Genomic DNA, 19619 nt, shown 5'->3' on the forward strand with positions numbered 1-19619 from the left:
AGTCTTCTCCCAGGGACAGGGTGGAAGCTGAGGAGGGTCTAGAGCACCCTACTTTCCGCACCTAACCCTACCCGGTGCCGCCGCAGCTCCCCGCAAGGCCCTCTGCTCCCCAGAGGTCCGCCGCGGCCCCGCTCCTGCGTGCCTTGCGCCCCCGTCAGGCGGGTGGGGCTCTGCGGCCAGGCTCCCCCGCACCCCCCGAGGCAGCACGTGCGGGGCGGGGCTGTGGCTTGAGCCGGGAGGTGATTGGGCGCGGGCCTGGTGGGCGGGCCCGGCCGCAGCTGTCAGAGCCGCGGCGGCCGCGCGTCCGACTGCCTGAACAGTAGCAGCGGTGCAGCCGGGGCTGGAGCCCGAACGCAGGAGCCGACGGGCCGGGCCGGGATGCTGCAGCGGCGGCTCGGAGGCGCGCGCACGCACTGACCGGGCCCGCGCTGGGCCTCGCGCCCCCCGCGCCCCCCGCCGCCCCGGCCCCGGCCGGCATGATGTGCCTGGAATGCGCCTCGGCGGCGGCGGGCGGCGCGGAGGAGGAGGAGGCGGACGCCGAGCGGCGGCGCCGGCGCCGGGGGGCGCAGCCAGGGGCCGGAGGTAGCTCTTGCTGCGGGGCGCGGGGTGCGGGGGCGGCTGGAGTCGTGTCCGCCGACGAAGAGGTGCAGACGTTGTCCGGCAGCGTGAGGCGGGTCCCGTCCGGACTCCCCAGCATCCCCAGCACCCCGGGCTGCGCAGCCGCTGCCAAGGGCCCCGGCGCGCCGCAGCCCAAGCCCGCCAGCCTGGGCCGAGGGCGGGGGGCAGCCGCTGCCATCCTGAGCTTGGGCAACGTGCTCAACTACCTGGACAGGTACACTGTGGCAGGTGAGCAAATGCCCATCCAGCCCGAGGACCAGAGGCCCTTCCATCCCAGATGCCCTAGGGAGCTTTGGGTTGCCAGCCCCCGAGGTCCAAGCCTTCTGGAGAGTCCCTAAGGACCCTCTGTTCAAGCGATGCTCGTGTTCCACGGGTCCAATCCAGAGCACCCCACGCTCCCCGTGCCAGGGGCCGGTGGAGTTCCCATCCCTGGAGCAGCCAGCGAGTCCTCGCCAGCCCTTGACGGCCCATCCGTTGTCCTCCCAAAGTCTCCTCTCTGTCCCTCTTGCCTTCTCGCCTGTGCGCCCCCTCCCTCCGCAGCGGCAGGTTCCCGGGCCTCTCCTCCTCTTCCTCTAGCCCAGGCCGTCTGTGCGTGTGTGGCCCGTCTGTTCCTTCCTTCCTCTCGGCCTCCGCCACCCCCCTGCATGTATGCGACCAGTGTGTACGCCGCTTGCGGGTGTGCACCAAGCAGCCCGAGTGTGTGCGCGCGTGGCGGCGCGGGTATGTGTGTGTGAGAGCTTGTAAGCGCGTGGCTGACAAAGGCTCAGGCCTGCGGGGAGCGGAGGGAGGGGCGGGGCGGGTCCGCGCCGCCTGGGGACCCAGGATGCGGTTTGCAGCTGGCCCTGGCTTGAGGCCTGGAGACGCCTCCTTCTGCTCCATGGCGCTTGGGGCCTGGGGCAGGGCATAGACTTGGGGGCGGGGGTCTAAAGAGAGGCTGCCTCATGCTCCTTGCGCATCTCTGCCAATCAGTCCCAGGTTTGGGACTGAAATGGATACAACTGGGTTTTTATTCTGAATGTGTTTGAAGTGTGACCTTGGGCCAGTTTCAGCTTGTGTTTAGGTCTGTTTCCGTTTGTGAATTGATTGATCCCTGGGTCTCTTAGGTGGCTGTGGCTCTGGTATTCTATTCTGCTGGCTTCTCTCCCTGTCTTTGCAGGGGTCAAGACGCAGGGACTTGTCCTAGAGTTGGCCCTGCTTGAGGATAATGCCGCTTTGAAAGGAAAAGACTCTGGCCAGGTCGGCCTCTGGGGCTCCCTGTACAGGAGAGCAGTTCTGGGACCCAACAATCTAGACCCTAAGGAGAGAGGGGAGAGGGACAGGGAAAGGAGATAGGAGGTTTGGATGTTTTGCAAGACGCTAAAGAAAACTCAAGGATGACTGGGAAAAGAGAGCCCTGACAATCGCGTGCCACCTGGGTACCCGGGAACGCATCTTTGAGCCTCAGTCTTCTCCTGTATTGAACAGCTTCGTGTCAAGTGTAAGGAAAGAACTCTAGTGGGAGAGCAGAAATTGCCCCTCCTCTTTTGCTTGTACACCCACTCAGCCTTGGCTCTCTGTTCCTCCATGGGGGTGAACTTGAAGTAGGTGCCAATGGCATCAATTTTTGGGTCAGGCTGTCCCAAAAGACTGTTCCCCTTGCTCTGGTGAGCAAGAGCATAGTGTACCCTCAAGTGTGCCAACCTACCACGCATGTAAGATATGCCTGGGACTGAGACCTCTAGGTGCCACCCTGGTGAAAGCCAGCCAGAGAACACTGGGGCCTTTGCTTTGCGAAGCAGGCCCCCCCCAGCTGGGAACCCAGGCCTGTGGACAGCTCAATCCAAGACTGCCCAGGGGCTGATCAGCAAAGGCAGTATTATTCCTCCCTTTCAGCCGGGCCTGGGTCTCTTCTCTCTTAGGTCGGAAGTGTTGATGTGGTCGTTAGTGCTGTTATGCTTTCCAACTTGTTTTAGTCTGACCCCAGACTACTGCTTCTGGGGTTCCTAGAGGAGCCCCTGGGCAGGGGCAGAGAGGGGTAGGTGTGATCAAGTGGGCGGGGGCTTATCTGCCTTCACCAATGCTTAGGTCAGTGTGGGAGAGTGAGATAGCAGATTTCTGGTGAACCGGTGAGGGAGGGCACAGGGTAGGAAGGCCTGGGAAGCTCTGGACACACACACCTGAGCTGTGCGTCCCTCACTGTCCTGCTCAGGGTGTGAGTGTGCCTGCTGCCCCCACCTCATCCCCAATGCAGCATCATTTCCTCTCCGGAAAAGCCCACCTCCCTTTCGTAATGATGGCTTTCCCTCCCCCTGCCGCTGAGCTCAGTTTTTAGGAATATTTACCATCTCTATGCAACTGCTGCGGCTTTCAGGGTCTCATGCCAGGACCTGAGTCCACCTGTTGCCTGCTGGCCTTCTGGGACAGAGGCAGGCACACAGACTCACTGCTGTGTGTGCACTTTTGATGTCTGTGCCCACCCGGTCCCTAAGAACTCCACGGTCTGGCCCTGGCAACCTCATCAAGGCACTGGAGCTTCTGCTTTTCTTTATATCCTTCCTGTACAGTTCTGTTTTCTCATAGCATAACCAGTTCTGTCCAGAGGAGGACCAAAATTTCTGGTTTTCAGACAAAAAAGAAACAGGTGCAAGTAATCTATTTTATTTGTATGTGTGCACATGTATGTATGTATGTGGGTAGGCGTGGGAGCCAGCAGTCAGCCTCAGGTGTGGCTCCTCACGGCTGTTCCCTGTTCTTTGAGGCAGGGTCTCTCAATGGCTATGAGTGCTATGGAGTCACCTGTGACTACAGGAGCACAATCGCATGCTGTTGAGCCTGACTTTAAAAAAAACTACTTACTTAAAAAAAAGTAAAGTTTTATGTGTGGGTGGGTGTGGAGGTCAGAGGACACTAACAGGAATTGGTTTTCTCCTTCCACCATGAGTTCTGAGAATTGGACTCAGGTTGTTAGTCTTGAGCAAAGGCCCTTATTCTCCAACCATCTCAGTGGCCTGAGGTCACTTCCAAGGATAAAACTTAGGTCCTCATGCTTCAAGCCTTCATGTTTCAAGCACTCCCAGCCCCACATAATAAGTTGTATTTAGTAGGACATGTTCAACAAATTTGTTTTGCTATCCTGGGGTATTTTGCATTTCCTTTCATACTATCTTCCAAATCATCACAGCCTAGTCAGACTCACGGTGGCTGGGGTCACAGAAGAAACCGTGTGGTGTTGGAGTCTTCGCCGCCAGAGTGTGTATGCAGCTGCACTGGTTTACCGGCTTGCCCGTTGTGTGGCCATACGGCCATCATCTGAGCCTTCGTGGGCCATGTTCTCCCTCCACATCGGGTGGTATGGAATGAATGAGAATGTACCCACGGCACCTGGGCGGAGGCCAGATACCTGCGAGGGCTTCACAGATTGTCACCTGCCTGCCCTTTCAGAGGCCCAAGCTGTGCCCCTAACCAGTATGTCCTTCCTCATTCTCTTCCTGTCTGACAGTCCTTTCAGGCTGTCCTTTGGGATACCTTTGTGAGAGCCCCTCCCTTCTGCACCAGGGCTGGTCTCTGTCCTGGGAACCGGTGGCTTCTGCCCCTGTGCTGACATTCCCAGTGCCACCCGGTGATCCAGGTAATTAATGGGCTCTCCTGCCCATGGGAACCCCCTGAGGGCAGCCAGCTCAGATTTGGGAAGGACGGCTGGGCCCCCTCCTCTGTTCCTACAGTACTGGCTCAGTTGGATAACATGGAGTCAGCCCAGCAGCCTGGTCCAGAGCCTTTCCTCCACCCTCTCATGCAGATTCTGGAAAGGAGAACAAAGACACCTGTGGTTTCCAGGCCCCAGGGAAAGTTCCCTTTCTGGCTCTGCTTCCTGGAGCTAGAGTAGCCTCTGCCCTGGGCTCCCCATCCTCCAAGGATGGCTCCTGGAAGCAGGCCCCGCCAAAAAGGGCTGGCCTCTAATTGTGGTTGATGAGTGACTATTTGATAACCAACATCCCTCCCCAACTTCTTCAGGGCACCTGTGCCCTTCCCAAGACCTGTTCCTGTCCCTTTGATCCAGCTCGTGGCACTCTCAGCACCTGGAGTTGAGTGTCATTGTGGGGGCTGGTGAGGAGAGACAGAGCCCTGCCCTGGGGGAGTCCTTTGCTGCCAAAGAAGCTGAGACCAGTATCCATGGCAACCACTCACTAACACAATCCCAGAAGTGATGAGCACAGGGACCCCACCAGGAACACAGGCCTAGCAGGCGTGGGGCTTCCCTTGAGCCTTAGGGCCGAGTCCTGAGCTGTGGTATCAGGCTGGAGCTCACTCTCCTACCAGCTTTTTGTCTAGTTGAATCTATTAGGGCAGACATATGGGGAAACTGAGGCCTAGGGTATCAGGACTCACTTCTCGGCTCTGTGACTGCTACTCTGAGTAAAGATAGTCACTCTGAGAGTAAACATGCTTCTTGCCGCCTCCGTGGCCTGGTCCTGGCTGCTGCCGCGTCTGCACCGGGGAAATCCCTCCTTGGGCTCTAGGTGTGGTGTCCAGAGCCCATCTTCCTGGCGGCTGTGCCCAGGTAAACTTCACAGTCCTAGAATGCCTGGTGACTCAAGGCCGGCTGGCAGTCCCATGCCCTGCTTCCTCCTCAAGGCTCTTCCTCGTGTTCCTGCCAGCACCTCTACTGTTGACCTCTCAGAGGTCAGCACCTCTTAGAGGAAGTGCTCGGTCCCTTACAGCCCTGGCTGGGCTTCAGTGTCCCGTTTTGTGGTTGGGGCAGGAAGGCTGCAAGGGCTGTGGGTCACAACCTGCTCTGCGATGGAGGCTTCTGTGAACACAAGGGACTGTTTGGAGAGGGGAGACCCTCATCCCTCCCCCAGATCCTTCAGCAGAGGAAGTGGCTTTTGTTTCTGCCTGGGCGTGGGGGCCTGAAATCTCCAGGTCAGACGGAGATAAGAACAAAGGAGGCAAACAGAATACTGGTCTCATCCTCAGGCTCTGAGTGCCTTCTGGGCTAATGTCTTGCTACTTATTGGCTTTGCCAAACTAAACCATCTTTGCTGTGTGATTCAAGGTGTCTCCTATCTCTGAATCTATATGCAATGATTTTGTCTTTCTTGTTTTGTCACTCCAAGGGTGTAATGGGCACTTGGTCTCAGAACAGCTTTTCTGCTGGCCCTGGCTCTCCTTGGATCTCCCTCTCTCAGGACCATCAGCCATGGTCCCCAGGAGCTGTGATTACGGGCTTCTGTCTCCCTGTGGCTCTTGGTAGTGTCTGCCCTTGATCCACAAAGTTTTCATCTTCTCTGGTCTTAGCCAGGTGTCTGACACTTTTTTTTTTTTAATTTATTTAAAAAAATCTTTAGATGTGCTGGGCAGTGGTGGTGGATGCCTTTAATTCCAGCACTCATGAGGCAGAGGCAGGTGAATCTCTGTGACTTTCAGGCCAGCCTGGTTTACAGAATGAGTTCCAAAACAGCCAAGGCTCCACAGAGAAACCCTGTCTGGAAAAATCAAAACAAAAAAATTAAGATGTAGTTATTTTATGTGTGTTTTGTCTGCATGTACATCACATGTCTGCCTCCTGCTCTGGGGGAAGAGAAGAAGGGATCAGATGCCCTGGAGCTGGAGTTAGAGATGCTTGGGGGTCACTATGTGGGTACTGGGAACTGAACCTGGCTCCTTTGTAATGCGAGGGAAACAAGTGCTCCCAGCCACTGATACATCTCTCCAGCAACCCCCTTTTCCATTTTGAGACATAATCTCATGCAGCCCAGGCTGGCCTTCGAGCTGCTATGTAGCCGAGGATGACTTTGGACTCCTGATCCTCTTGCCTCTACCTCCCAAGTGCTGGGATTACAGGCGTGTGATGCCATCCCTGGTTTAGCGAGTACTAGGACTCAAACCCAGGGCTTCAGCATGCTAGGCAAGTGCTCTAGCCGCTGAGCTCCATCCTCAGCCCAGCTCGAGGTTTTAGTTATTTAATTTAAAATTCTGCATTTATTTGTCACATGTGTACATGTGCCGTAGCATGCTTGTAGAAGTCAGAGTAGGACATACAGCAATTGCTTCTTTCCTTCCACAGTGTGGATGTCAGGGGCTGAACTCTGGTCGTCAGGCTGGGTGGCAGCACCTTTTCCTGCTGAGCCATATTTCCTGGTTTTAAACTGCCTTTCTTGTTCGTTTCCATCATGGCACATGTGCTCTCAGTAGGGTCACTATTTCCCTCCCGACTCAAGAGGCTGATATATCCGTGATCCTGGTGTGCATGGGAGGCTGGCACAGGCTTGGGTAGCACTTAGATGATCCAGCCCTGCCAGCCTCAGAATGCCTTCTGTGGGGTGGGTAGGGCACTGGTTAGCTGGACAGGCAGAGGCTCAGGGCCCTGTGCAGAGGCTTGGGCCTCCATGGCATGGCTAGCTGTGGATTCTGCCCTTTTATACTGGCTAGGGTATATGATGCGCCTGTAGGATGGAATGAAATGAGAGGAAGTGGGACAAGGCTGGCCTTGTCTTCAGCCTGGACATGGGGGCCTCCTCACCCCTTGTGGAGCCACTTCTGGGCATTCAGGAGGACACGGTGGTGGCTTTCCCTGTCTCACCTGTGGATGAGGCTGGCCCTGGCCCTGCGGTGAGATCCTGTGAAGCGGAGAGCTGGTCTGCTTGAAGTCAGGTTCTCTCCTGTTGGCTAGGAGGCGGTGAGCAGGCAAGGACAGTGTACTGCCAGAGCTGTGGACAGGGACACAGGCCTGGTCTCCTACCTCTCCTTCCGCCCTCAACTCAGTTGCAGAACTTGCCTGAGTCTCCCTGCACCCAGCTTCGGTCTCCATGTCACTGCTGAGTGAGACTCCCAGGCAACAATCAGGATTTGGCTGAGTAGACTATGCAGGGCCAGGCCTGGGCTGGGGGGTTGGCTTCTGTCAAGCATGTGAGGACAACTGGTGTGGGTGTTGAGGGGAGACTTGGACTGACAATGTGAGTCTCAGCAAAGCCCCAGAGGTTGGAAGCCAGCTCAGCCCAGCTCCTGCTTGCTCCCTGGCTGTTGTTCCATGTACCTCTGAGATATGAAGACAGAAGTCCCCCAGGCTCTGTGGTCACTGGTGCAGGACACAGAAGGCTTGAACCAACCCTCTTATCTTTTCCCTATTCTCTCTGCTCTGAGCCTTGGCTTCCTATCACCTCTGATGGTCATACTGCCACACCTCTGAGGGTCAAGATAAGGCTGTGGCCACCTTGTCCCTGCTCGTTGGTGATCTGGGGAGTTGCCGGGCCAGGCCAGGGCTGTGTGGCTAAGCTGGAAAGGAGTGGCTATGCAGTGCCCCCAAATTGCTAAGGCTGAGTCTGGTTCCAGGAAAGGCAGCCCCAAATGATAGAGTAGAACCACAGGCCAGTGGCTGGCCCCACCCACCCTGGCAGGAGTTTACGAGGAGAGGAGGTGCATCTCCAGGGCTGTTGGAGGTCTATGGAGTAGGGAGGGGTTTTCCTACGGTCCAAGACTCCATCCAGCCTGGGGCGCTTTCCCAACATGCTTTCAGCCAAAAGCCACCCTAGACTGTCCAGATATTAATGGCCTAGCTTTGCAGGGCAGTGTTGGAGAAGCAGGCCCCGCATAGATGTGAGCCTAGAACATGCCCGGTGAAGACCGTTGGGATGCTCTTTAAATCAGCAGCAGCTCTGGGAAGGGAGCAGATGAGTTGTTCAGCTTGCTCCTAAAGGACAGGCCGGGGTTGAGAGTGTGTGCGCCTGGGCTGGGTCTCCAGGCTGTGGCTTCCTGGCCGTAGCCACCCAGAGCCAGGCTCTTGAGCCTCTATAATTACCAGGGTAGGAGCTGCCAAGCACTGGATGGGAAATACTCCCACAGGGAGCCAGTGCTGAGGCCTCCACACAAGGACCAGGGTTCTGAGGGGCACTGGCCAGGCAGTGTGGCACATCCCATCAGGCCCCAAGGACCCGCTTTTCCAGGTTTCTGCTGCATTTCAGAGAAATACGAAAAGAAAACCAAAAGGACAGTTGTCTGGGCTGAAGCTATATCCTACCTACTACGTAGTGATCAGGGATGATCAAGTGACGTGCCTACCATGTGCCAGTGTTCTAAACATTTCACATGGGTTAACCTGCCCAAGCCCCGTAGGAATTGTGGGGTGCAAAATCAAGTCATAAGGATGAAAACTGTCTTAGAGAGGTTAAATGGCTTTCCTAGAGTCACAGAGCAGGGATGGCAGAAAAGCTAGGATGTAAACTCAGATGGTCTGGCCCTGAGACTAAGCCAACTGCTCCTTCGGGAGAGGCTAAGGCAGGTGAGTGTGCCTCCGGGGACACTCTGGATAACTAAGCAGAAAGAGCCCTCAAGATTACTCTCTTGACCTTGGATCCGAGTCTGCCTAAGGCAGGGCTTCCAAGGACAGTGCTGCTTTTTTATCTTCTTGGGCGGGAGGACCTAAAGGGTTGCACCACTACACCCTGCAATGTGGCCTTTTTTTACATTTGGCCTCTTGAGGGATCTGGTATGGACAGGATGGGATTGGCTGGAGGAGGCCTGGCATCCCAAATCAGGAGCTGGTCTTTTGGGGCTACTGGCCATGAGTGTCTGCGATGGCTGGAATATGAGTAGGGTTCGAGGGGGTCTGGCTCTAGGGTCCCTGCAGGGTCATAGGCTGCACCTCACCAAAAGCCTCAGAGATGGAAAGGATACTCTGGTGGGTGTGACCTTGGGTCTGGACCTTGAAAGATAAAGTGGATCTTAACAGGTAGCGCTGGACATCCCAGGAAGGGGTATGGCGGGGCTATGAAGGGCCAGTCATGGGGCTTCTGATGTGCATGGCTGGGGACTTTTGGCCACTGTGTTTATAGATTCTTGGTACTGAGGAGTCATCCTGGAGCTTTGTGCATGCTAGGCAAGGTCTTTGCTACTGAGCTACAACCTCAGTCTTCTTTTACTTATAAAAAATGAATTTTTATCTTTAGACAGGGTTTTTCTGTGTAGCCCTGGCTGTCCTGGACTCACTATGTCGATCAGGCTTGCCTCAATTTACAGAGATCCACCTGCCTCTGACTCCTGAGTGCTGAGTGCTCAACTCTCTTCTTCCTTTTTATTTTGAGACACTGTCTAAGTTTCTTGCAATGGCTTTAACCCTTTCATCTTCCTGCCCTAGCCTCCCAAGTAACTGGGTTTATAGGTGTACCCCCAGGCCTAATGAGGGGGGCCATATTGGAAAGCAGGTACCCTTTAAGAGTGACTGAAAGTCTTGGGCAGACTTTCAACCAACCTGGTTTCTCCATTCTGTCTATTTATTCCGGAAAGGTGGGGGGGGGGGCTAGGGAAGTGAGTGGTAACAGCTAGAGCTTGGTGCTGTGTGTGTGTCTGTGTGTCTGTGTCTGTGTACATGCATGCCAATTCAGGTCAGATCACAGAAGACTTGAGTTTAGACTCCTAGGCTTTATTTAGGCAGCAATGGAGAACCACAGAAGGCCCTGGGCAGCCATGGGCAGTGAGTGAACACCCTCAGAGAATATGGCACACGGCACACAGCACATGGCAAGCACTCTTCACCCTGTTCTGTTATCACTGAGCCAGAGGCTGAGTCAGCACATCTTGAGGAAGTTGTGGGTGATTTTGAGGCATGGCCAAAATCATGACACCCACCAGGCTACAGCATTGGCCCCTTGAGTCCAGAAATAGCCTTGAGGGTTCTAGAGCCTCAGCCTAGGACCTGGAACCCAGTCAGCAACTGCTAACTGTTTGTGAGGTCTAGCTGCAGGAGGGATGAACAGGGGACAGCAAGGATTAGAAGCAGGGACATTGCCAGCTGGGCCAGGCAATGAAGAAGGGAAGACATTGGGGCTTATTTATGGGCTAAGGGCGCTAGGGAGGGCTCCAGGTGACTCCTAGGGTAGCCTGGGTTGTTCAGCAGTCTGCACAGGAGAGAGCCAGCTAGAAGCTGCAGAAAGAGGCTGGGAAATTGAAGGATAAGAGGAGAGTCTGGGGTAAACTGCCAGGAGTGTGGGGGAGGCGGTGGGAGTGTTGTCTATCCTGACTAAGGACACAATTATTTTTGTCTTGTTTTGTGTGGAGGGTCTCATATAGCCCAAGCTGGCCTCGAACTTGATAAATAACCAAGAATATCTTGAACTTCTGATCCTCTTGTCTCTCTACCTCTTGAGTGATGGGATTAGAGGCATCCTGTGCCACCACACTTAGTAGATGGGGTGCTGGGAATCAGGGCTTCGTGCATGCTAGGCAGGCAGTCTAGCAACTGAGCCACATCCTCAGACCCATGGGGGGGGCAGTTTCAAGAGCTGCTGCTGTGAAGAAGGACGAGGTGCTAGCCAAGGGGACAGGTTGGGGTGCACCCACAACCGGGATGCGAAAGGCATGGGAGGAGGCAGATGCCGGGAAGAGGCTGACCTTTTGCAGAATCCTATGAGGAGCGGAGAGCTTCCCCTGGGGATTTGTGAGGGGTGTGATGGCTGTGAATGTGGCCCGGAAGCCCCTGTGAATTTGGGTTGGTGGCCTCCTGGAAAGACTGGTCTATGACTGGAATAGGTGGGGGCCGTGCAGGACAGGAACCTCACCTTGCTGGTCCCTGGCTGGAACTGGCGGCCCAGGGGGCTGGGCTTGGGCTGAGCTGTGGGAAGCTGCTCCTGGGCGTGAGGCCCATCCTGTGACCCAGCAAACCTCAGCCTCCAGGAAAGACTAAATGTAAGGCTGTGGTAGAAAAGGGAGGATGTGTGTGAGCGCGCCTGAAGCCCAGAGGAAAATGTGAACCAGTTGTGAGCTGCCATGACACATGCTTCCCGCGTCAGTGGCTACTGGGATCCTGCGCTCTTGTTGCCCTGCCTCCCTCCAGGCCAGAAAGAGAGCAAATGACCTAGAGATGCTCAGAGGGCAAGAGCTCTTTTGATGCAGCCCTGCTCCCCAAGAAGGTTACTCTGGCCTTATGCCACAGCTTTAGGGCAGGGGGCAGAGGGGTTCCAAGCTTCCTGTGTCCTGCCTCTAGACTTCCCAGGACTTCCTGGGCATCATGGATGCCCAGCTGCATGTGGAAAAATGGAGAAGTCAGGGAAAGCTTCCTGGAAGCAGAGGCAAATGTCAAGCTGGAAAAACACTGAACGGGGACTGACCAGCTGGAAGGTTCTATGGATTTTGATACAACTTCCTCTCCTGAAAGAGTGGTCTCTTTATTTCAGACCATGCCCTTTTTTTTGGCAGTGGGTGGATAGCCACAGCCTCAGGATGGGGAGGAGGGGTTAATTTCCTTACCCGCTCCTGATTACCCATCCTAACTTACCCAACACCGAAGCTGTCATTGTTGTGGGCCCCAGAGCTGACTCACCATGACCTGTGCCCTACCCATGGCCACCCATCAAACTGTACATCCACCCCACCCACACGGTCTCTGGGGACCAGCTCTGGGCCCTGAGCTAGGGGATAGCGGCAAAGCAGGAAGAGGCTGGGTGACAAGAGAGCCTCAGCTTTTCACCACAAACCTGGTGACTGGAGGAATCTGCCTTTGGTCTTTCACCTGTCTCTAGACACTCGAATTTTCAAGATGATTAGCATATTTGGCATGCTAATAAGTTGACTGACAGTCCTGACTCCAGGGAGCCTCTGTGTAGAAGCTGGTCACTGAGGGCCCAGGCAGGGTTGGAAGGCTGGGCCAGAGGAGAGCTGAGCACTGCGTTGATCACTGCTGGCCAAGAGTTCAGCGAGTCAGGCCTGTGTGACAGCCTCCGAAAAATCCCAAAAGGCTGGACAGCTGGCCACTGGGAGGTGAGGCGGCCCTGTGCCACTCCCCACGTGTCTCAACAGAGGCATTGTTCTATGTGTATTCTGTCGCAGACTGTGCATGTGTGTGTGTGTGTGTGTGTGTGTGTGCGCGCGCGCACATGCGCGCGCGCTCTAAGTTCTGTGAGCTGTGTTAGCAAATGAATTGAATTTGGGAGTGTGAAAATCTCACAGGACAGCCTGGGGCTTATGATAGGCACCTGCAATGGGGAGCAGCTTGGGACTGAGTCTTCGCCCTGGAGGGGTCTGCTGCTTCCTCAGGTGGATACTGTCAGAGCCGAAGTGATTATTTCCTCCCGTCGTCCTATCTGTTACAGATGCCATGGCTTGTGTATTGTGGGACCCCTGCCTAGACCTTTGCTCCCAGGGGCCATCTGTTACGAGAGTACGATGACAGAAACAAAGTTTGTTTTTTCCCTTCAGTATTTCAAGAGCTGAGGTCCCAGCCGCCGATGTGCAGAGCCGAGGCGTTCTGCGGCAGTGGTCCCTCCTCTCAGGTTTACTTTACTCATGTGCGTGGTGGGGGTGGCAACTTCAACACCAGGCAAAGGGCAGGATTAGATTTGCCTTGAGAGCCTTTCCATACCAGGATTTACCAGGAAGCAATTGCTAAGGACATAAGTCAGCTCACCCCATGACCCTGTGTGTCTTCCCCCATTGAACTAACTCATCCTGAGCCATCTTTGGGAGGGTGCTAATATCAGAATGGACCAGGAAGCACTGGACACTGATTGGCTGAGGTGGTAGGAGGGAGAGGAATGATGCAGGACTGAGACTCTTCAAGGAGTCACAGGATCACTGCAGTGAGCCTCGGGCCAGGGTAAAAGAGGTATTTGGAGCAGGAAGCAGGCACTAGGTAGTTTGGGAGGAGGAGCTGTCAACCAAGAAGTGACATGGGAAGGCAGGGTAGCTGTGGACCTGTTTGTTGTCTGTGACAAGCCACAGGTGACAGTGGCTGAGAGAGAGCCTGGCTCAGGAGAGAGAACGGGCTTTGGCTGGGAAGTGAGTATGGGTGATTCCCCAGGGTTGAACCCGTTGGTGCTGCCTCTTGGCCTCTGCGGCTGGTCAGGGCACCTCTGGTCCCACGTAGTGACCCTGGCCATCCGCAGGCCTAGCTCCTACTATCCAACTTTGTGGCAAGGGCATTGCCCCATTAGACCTTGATTATTAAGTCATTAGCTGGGCCTCGCACTGCCTGTTCATTAGGGTAATTATGGAGAATCCACTCAGGGAATTAGAGAGGAGGCTGCTTTCTTCCGGCTGTCAGGCTGCCAGCCACCAGCCAGGCCTGGTCCTCCAACCAGAGAGATGGCCCAGCCTCCCAGCAGGGTCTGTAGAGGGACAATGGCGCTTGGTGCCCCGCCCCATCTACCATACAAAACCCGGACGCAGTGCTCAGCAATCTCTGTCTCCACCTCCCATGTTGGTAACTCTGAGACTATGGCTCAATCTCCTGTACCTCAGTGTCCTCATCTGTCTAGTGGGATAACTGTGGGAGTCTCACAAGGCTAGATGAGTAACCCAGCAACACAAACTGCCCATCTCAGTAATGCTGTTATTGTCAGAGGAAGCTCTAGGGTCCCCAAGGGCCTCCACTTTCTGTGCAGGCAGCTGTTGACGGGAAGGCGTTGCCTCTTCCTCTTCTCTTCCTAACCCCTTCTCTGTGGTAAAGGACTGCGGCCTAGTGTCGGTCTGTCCACAGAGATAACCCGGTGAGGTCTGGGGCTGAGCTGCTAGGGTTGTGCTAACTCTGGGTACTTGGCTAAGAGCTACGGAAGTGATCTGGGGTCAGTCGCCCCCACGCAGCCATGGCTCTGTCTGTCAGCAATGGACAGCTTGCAGGTTGACTGAGCGGCAGGGGAGAGCAAAGGCGGTAGACTGGGAAGCGGTCCTGGCCTCTTGGACCTTCCCCAGCCTGGGGTCTCCCTGAGTCCTGGTCATGAGAGCAGCTGGCTTGAATGGTTTATGTGTGCGTGCGTGCGTGCGTGCGTGCGTGCGTGCCCGCCCGCGCATATGCTTGCACAGAGGGGCATGAGAGCCTGTGCGGATGCTGCCTTAAGCCCCTTTGTCCCTGTTTAAGCTGCTGGTTGTCTCCACAACTGACTGAAGCTGCACTCTGCTCCTTATCTGGGGACTTTGTGAATGGCGGAGAGCAGGGCCTGATCTCTCGGCCAGGTTGAGCCACGGGAAAGGCAAAGGTCAGCCTTATTGAGGTGGAGGGGCCTTGCTCTGCTTTATACTTCAGGATCCTGCCATGGCATCTTGGACATCTTGCCTAGGCTGAACATGGGAGGTCCTCAGTAGGGATAGGAGGGAAGGCTGGAACTCCAAATTTCCCAGCGGTTTTGCTAGCCTGGGCAAAAGTGGAGGCCACATCAGGGTAGGAGTGCAGGAGATGGGCCAGGCTGGTCTGAGGTGGGCAGCTAGGGGTAATGAGGATGGCTTTGCATCATACTCTGCAGTAAGCACCCTCTGTCTCCTCTAGGTGTTCTTCTGGACATCCAGCAGCACTTTGGGGTCAAGGACCGGGGTGCCGGCTTGCTGCAGTCAGGTGAGGCCTGTTCCTACCTCACTCCCTGCCCAGGGGTAGAGACGCTGCTCAGCCTTCAGACTCTTGGTCTATTCTGTCCTTGCATCAGAATGTGGGTGGACATTGTAGCAAAGTCCCGCTGTAGCTACTGTCCTTCTAAGCCTCAGCTTCTTGTAAAACAAACACATGCATCTGCCCCAAGTGAGTATAAGAGAAAATGGAAAATATGGGGTTAGGGCCAAAGCCCACCACAGTGACCCTCCCTTTGGACTCTAAGACATCCCTGGTACCCAGTGTCTTGGCCTAGTTGTTAAAAGAGAGCTAGTGATGCCAGCTGAGGCTCCATGGCTGTTCCTGTCGCTGCTCCTCCCTCTACTCCTTCATTCTGATCCACTTAGGAGTCACCTCTTGAATGACAAAGGATGCCACCACCTGTCAGCTTCTGAGGAATGTGAGTTCATGAGTCCCTGCCTCCCCTTCCTGGGACCTAAGCTCCTCTTCTGGGCTGTGGTGAACACAGCAGAGGCTGCGTGTCTCCTTTATCCTTGCCTTACCCTTCAGGGCCCCATAGGGTCTGTACTCTTGACTCCCTGGCCTCCCCACTGGCCTTGGCTAGACTACCATGACTTAAACTGGCTCTTGAAGGCCTGCTGGAGATTCAGTCCAGTATGGGATCCCAGGATGTCTGGTCCTGACTGGGCTCCAACCTTGCTGTGTGGCTGCAGCTTGTCTCTGGGACCTTGGTCCTAGAGTTCATCTGGCTGTGAGCTCTAGGCAGGCTTGTGTGTGGGAGAGCTCTGGTTTGCATTCCAGCCCATGAACCCTTCCCTAGCCTGGTTGTGCTGGCAGGGTGGGGGTGGAGGGAATCTGCCTTGGAACCTGCCTGACCTGTCTAGGTGGCATTCCATATGCACAATGGCCCCTAGAGCTCACAGAATGACATGGCACGCAGCACACAGCCCAAGCCCTTCAGCAAGTACCCAGACCCTTGTCTCTGGGCAAAAATCCTGGATTGGGTCTTATGGCTTAGAGAGAGACCTATTTACTGGCTCTAAACCCTGAACTAAGTAGGGGCAAGGGTGTGTAGTCTCATGTCCCTGTGGTGGTTAGGTCCCTACCCTAGCAGCTGTGAGCCTAGGCCCTTCCTTCCCCTTCCTGACCTCTCTGGCTGGGTCCCTCTGTGCACAGTGATCACCCAGAGGAAGGGGTCCTGGCCAGTGGTAGTATGGAAAGAGTGGACTACACAGCTTTCCTAGACCCTGGCCCACGTGGTCCCTGGTGAACCTCGTCCCTCTGGTCTTAGCTTTGCTGGTGATCTGGAGGGAGGCTGTACCCCAGCTTCCCTCATCAACTGCGCTGACTGTGTTCAGTCCTACCTGGCCTCTCAGGGACATGGAGGGGGGATCAGCCCCAAAGAATGTGGCAGGCCAAGCCCTGATCTCTTCAGCAGTACCTCCCAAGCTGGATTCTTGCTTTCTGAGAGGGCACGTGGCACGTGGTGCTGACTGACCTCCAGGGACCAGGATGGAAGTGGACAGGTCTCCTGCAAGTATGGTCTCCTTTGATTCTTCCAGAATCCTAAAGGCTCCCTTTGCCAAGTTTACTTGCTGGTGAAGGAGGTGGTCAAGAGAGGGGAACAACTTGCTGAGGTCTTGTTGCAGATGGACCCTGTCTCTGTAGGCTGCTGCCCTTGTGGTTTATAGACTTTGAATGTCTGGCGTCACAGTGTCCCCACAGTGGGAACCTCTGGGCCCTGAGAATTCCCAGCCTTCTCAGAGTCTTGTGCATCTTTGCCATCATGGCCTTGACCTGCTGTTTACTTGACACTGGATGGCTCCCCACAGTCCTCACCCTGTTGGACATTTGAGCTAAGAAGCTGGACAAGCTCAACCAGGATGTGACTCAGTGGGTACCACAGCAAGGCACCTAATTGGCCTATGCCCCAGGCACCTGTCTCTTCCCTGAGCCTGATAAGGTCAAAGCTGGTGGAGGGCGCCAGCGAGGTGTTGCTGCTTGCCCTGATCAAAGGGCCAGGGCTGAGAACAGCACCAGCTTATTTGTGGGCTCTAGGGGCTTTGGGGCTAGGAGGCATGTGAGGAAATAGAGGGTTTGGCTTGGGCCTGCCCTTTCTGTTACCCCCTGGGAAGGTGTTCATCGTCAGCATCCACTTGCACACCGCTGCTGGCTCAGCTTGGCGTCTGTGGCAGAGCACAGTAGAGCTCTAGCCATTGGGGGATCCCCATAGCCCACACTGAAAGGGGTAGCAGCTACTCAACCTGTTGCCTGGCATGCCCTGGGCTAGGTGTTACTCATGCTTAGACCCTGCCGGCAAGCAGGTCCCCTCTGTCAGGGGGAGTAGAAAATGCCACTCAGTTACCGCTCAGGCTCAGGGTCCACTGTGGGAGGCTTGGTAGATGGCAGAGTGTGTGCCTACCTGGAGCTGGTGGAAGATGGGAAGGGATTCCCTGAAGAGGGAGCATTTCAGTGGCTTTTTCATGTATGGGAAAAGATATCTAGTTTGTCAGTAGATGTCAGAGCCCCAGCCCCACTCCCACCCCCACCCACCCACACCTTGCTCTCCAAGTGCCAAGAAATATGAAGAGAAAACCTGTTTAAATTTCATAGCTGTACTTGAAAGCTAAAGCTAACAGGGAATTCCCAGGTGCCAGAAGCAAAGAGCTGAAGTCAAAAGCTAGCCCGGGAGATGGAGCTGAAATCATGTGTTTTAGAGCACTGGGGGCAGGTCTATGTGCTGGGCATTTGGCAGTGTTTGTAATGACATTTTCTCAGAATTTCAAACATACTCAAAAGCTGGATAGCACAACAGGCTTCCTCCATGTACTAGTTCTCAGTTACATCAGTGCATTGCTGGGGGATTTTTTACCTGAAGCTTAGGCCAGTGCTGCCTTGGGTTTCCAGGGACAAGAGGCTGACTCAATTTCTCCTCAGAACTCAGGCAAGCTCCCTGATCCCAAGTTTGGCCAGGCTGGCAGACAGTTTCTGTTTCAGGCATGTGTTTTCTGCCTGCCTCTGACTTTCTGCAGAGTCTGGTGCCAGTGCCGGCACCCTTGGGCCTGCTACTTTTTTCATGGAAGCCATCTGTTTCCAGGGACCCCAGTAAAAGCAAACCCAAGTGGCTCTTTTAGGGAAACCTTCACCATCCAGAGCCAGCACGGACACAGGCAATTGCTCAGACAACCTTACATTTAAAACGAACAGTGCATACAGCAGGAAGGGTGTGTGATGTGGTGGTAGAATGCTTGCCTCCCAGGGCCAGGGCCTTGGATTCTATTCCCAACACCAGGGATAAAAATAGAGGCCAGAGACAACTCATCTTTGTGAGAGGCAGGCATTTGGTCCTGGAAACAGCCTGAAGAACTACAGAGAATAGTCTTGTTTTTAATGACTTAAAAATAGTTATAAATAGCCAGGTATGGAAACTCACACCTGAAATCCTAAGCATTTAAGAGAGATAGGCAGCAGAAGTTTTGGGCTAACCTGGGCTACAGAACACATTCTAGGATAGCCTGAGCTAGAGTGAGATCCTGTCTCAAAAAAGCCCTAGGAATGCTTAGTCTGCAAAGCTCAAAGGAAGTTATTTGCTAATATATATGATATATATATTTATGTGTGTGTGTGTGTGAGATAGATAGATAGATACATACATACATACATACATACATACATACATATAGATATATATAAATGAACAGAGAACAGGAAGATGTTTAAAATTCCTGAAACTAATAAAAGTAAAAAAATTAAGTGTAGAATAAGGTGACAGTTAGATGACTTACTGAGTAAACTAGACCTGGCTGAAGAGGAAATAAACAGATTAGAAGGTGAATCTGAGGGAATTAGCATCGGTGCAGGGAAGGGCAGTGGGTATGATGGCTGTTTGCGATGGTCTTTGTGACCTGTGGTTGGTCAGCCATGAGCTTCCACATGGGGAGAATGGAGGAAGGGGAGGCAGAAGAATCAGTAAGGCATTCCTGTGAAGGGTGTGAAGGCTGGGCTAAGGTTCCTGGGTTTGTGTCTTGGAGCAATGGGGAGCCAGGAAAGGCTTAAGAGCAGGCAGGTCTATGCCGTTTCACCCATACACTCACACTGTTGCTCAGTGCACAAATGGATGGCATAAGAGGTTGGAGGCTACTCAGGACCTGAGTGTGTGGGGCCACAGGAAGTGCCAGGATGGGACAGGGATGGAGGAAGAGCTGGCTCAGAACAAAACCACACAGTGTCTTTAGGCCTTGCTGCTCTTTCATCTTTATCAGCCCAGCAACCTGCTCCACTGGCTTCACAGACAAGCTGAGTAGCTGTACAGCCATCCTCCCAGGGGCCAAAAAAATCCACCCACCTCTGGCCAGAGAGGCCAGCACAGGCTTTCTGTCCAAAGTAGAGTATCAAGAGAGCAGTGCTGTTCTTCCTTCCTGAGGGCTGAGTATGGAGGGACTCCATGTGTGTCCTGTATCTTCCTCATCCGCTGGGGTGGCCTGGGTTGGGCCTGGATGGCGGAGGCTGCCCACAGCTGTCTGAGCATCCTCCCTGCCCACAGAATGTAGAGGGTGGTGTGTCCTCTTGAAATAGCAGCCAGATGGAATCTGGACTTGGAAAACATAACCCTGGTCCAGCAAGGCCAGACAGGGGCAGGAGGTAGGCTCCAGGGCCACCACCTTGCCAGCTCCTACTCTGCTGCTGCTTGCTGGGGTCAGGCAGGTGGCCCTGCCTA

General features: G+C 54.7%; 1 protein-coding gene across 4 annotated transcripts in view; it reads left to right on the forward strand.

Moving 5' to 3' along the window:
- The first annotated feature begins 294 nt into the window (after nt 1-294).
- The window catches only part of Spns2 (SPNS lysolipid transporter 2, sphingosine-1-phosphate), a 37677-nt gene continuing 18352 nt past the window's right edge, over nt 295-19619 (forward strand). For all 4 annotated transcript variants that reach the window (XR_009592924.1, XM_060387344.1, XM_060387345.1 and 1 more), the window contains exons 1-2: nt 295-846; nt 14846-14911. Coding sequence is in view for 3 of the 4 variants with exons in the window: in XM_060387344.1 (XP_060243327.1) it covers nt 477-846; nt 14846-14911 (436 nt within the window). In the remaining variant the exon portion in view is untranslated. The remainder of the gene's footprint in view (nt 847-14845; nt 14912-19619) is intronic.

This window comes from Meriones unguiculatus, chromosome 7, assembly GCF_030254825.1.
Source record: "Meriones unguiculatus strain TT.TT164.6M chromosome 7, Bangor_MerUng_6.1, whole genome shotgun sequence".
NCBI lineage: Eukaryota > Metazoa > Chordata > Mammalia > Rodentia > Muridae > Meriones > Meriones unguiculatus.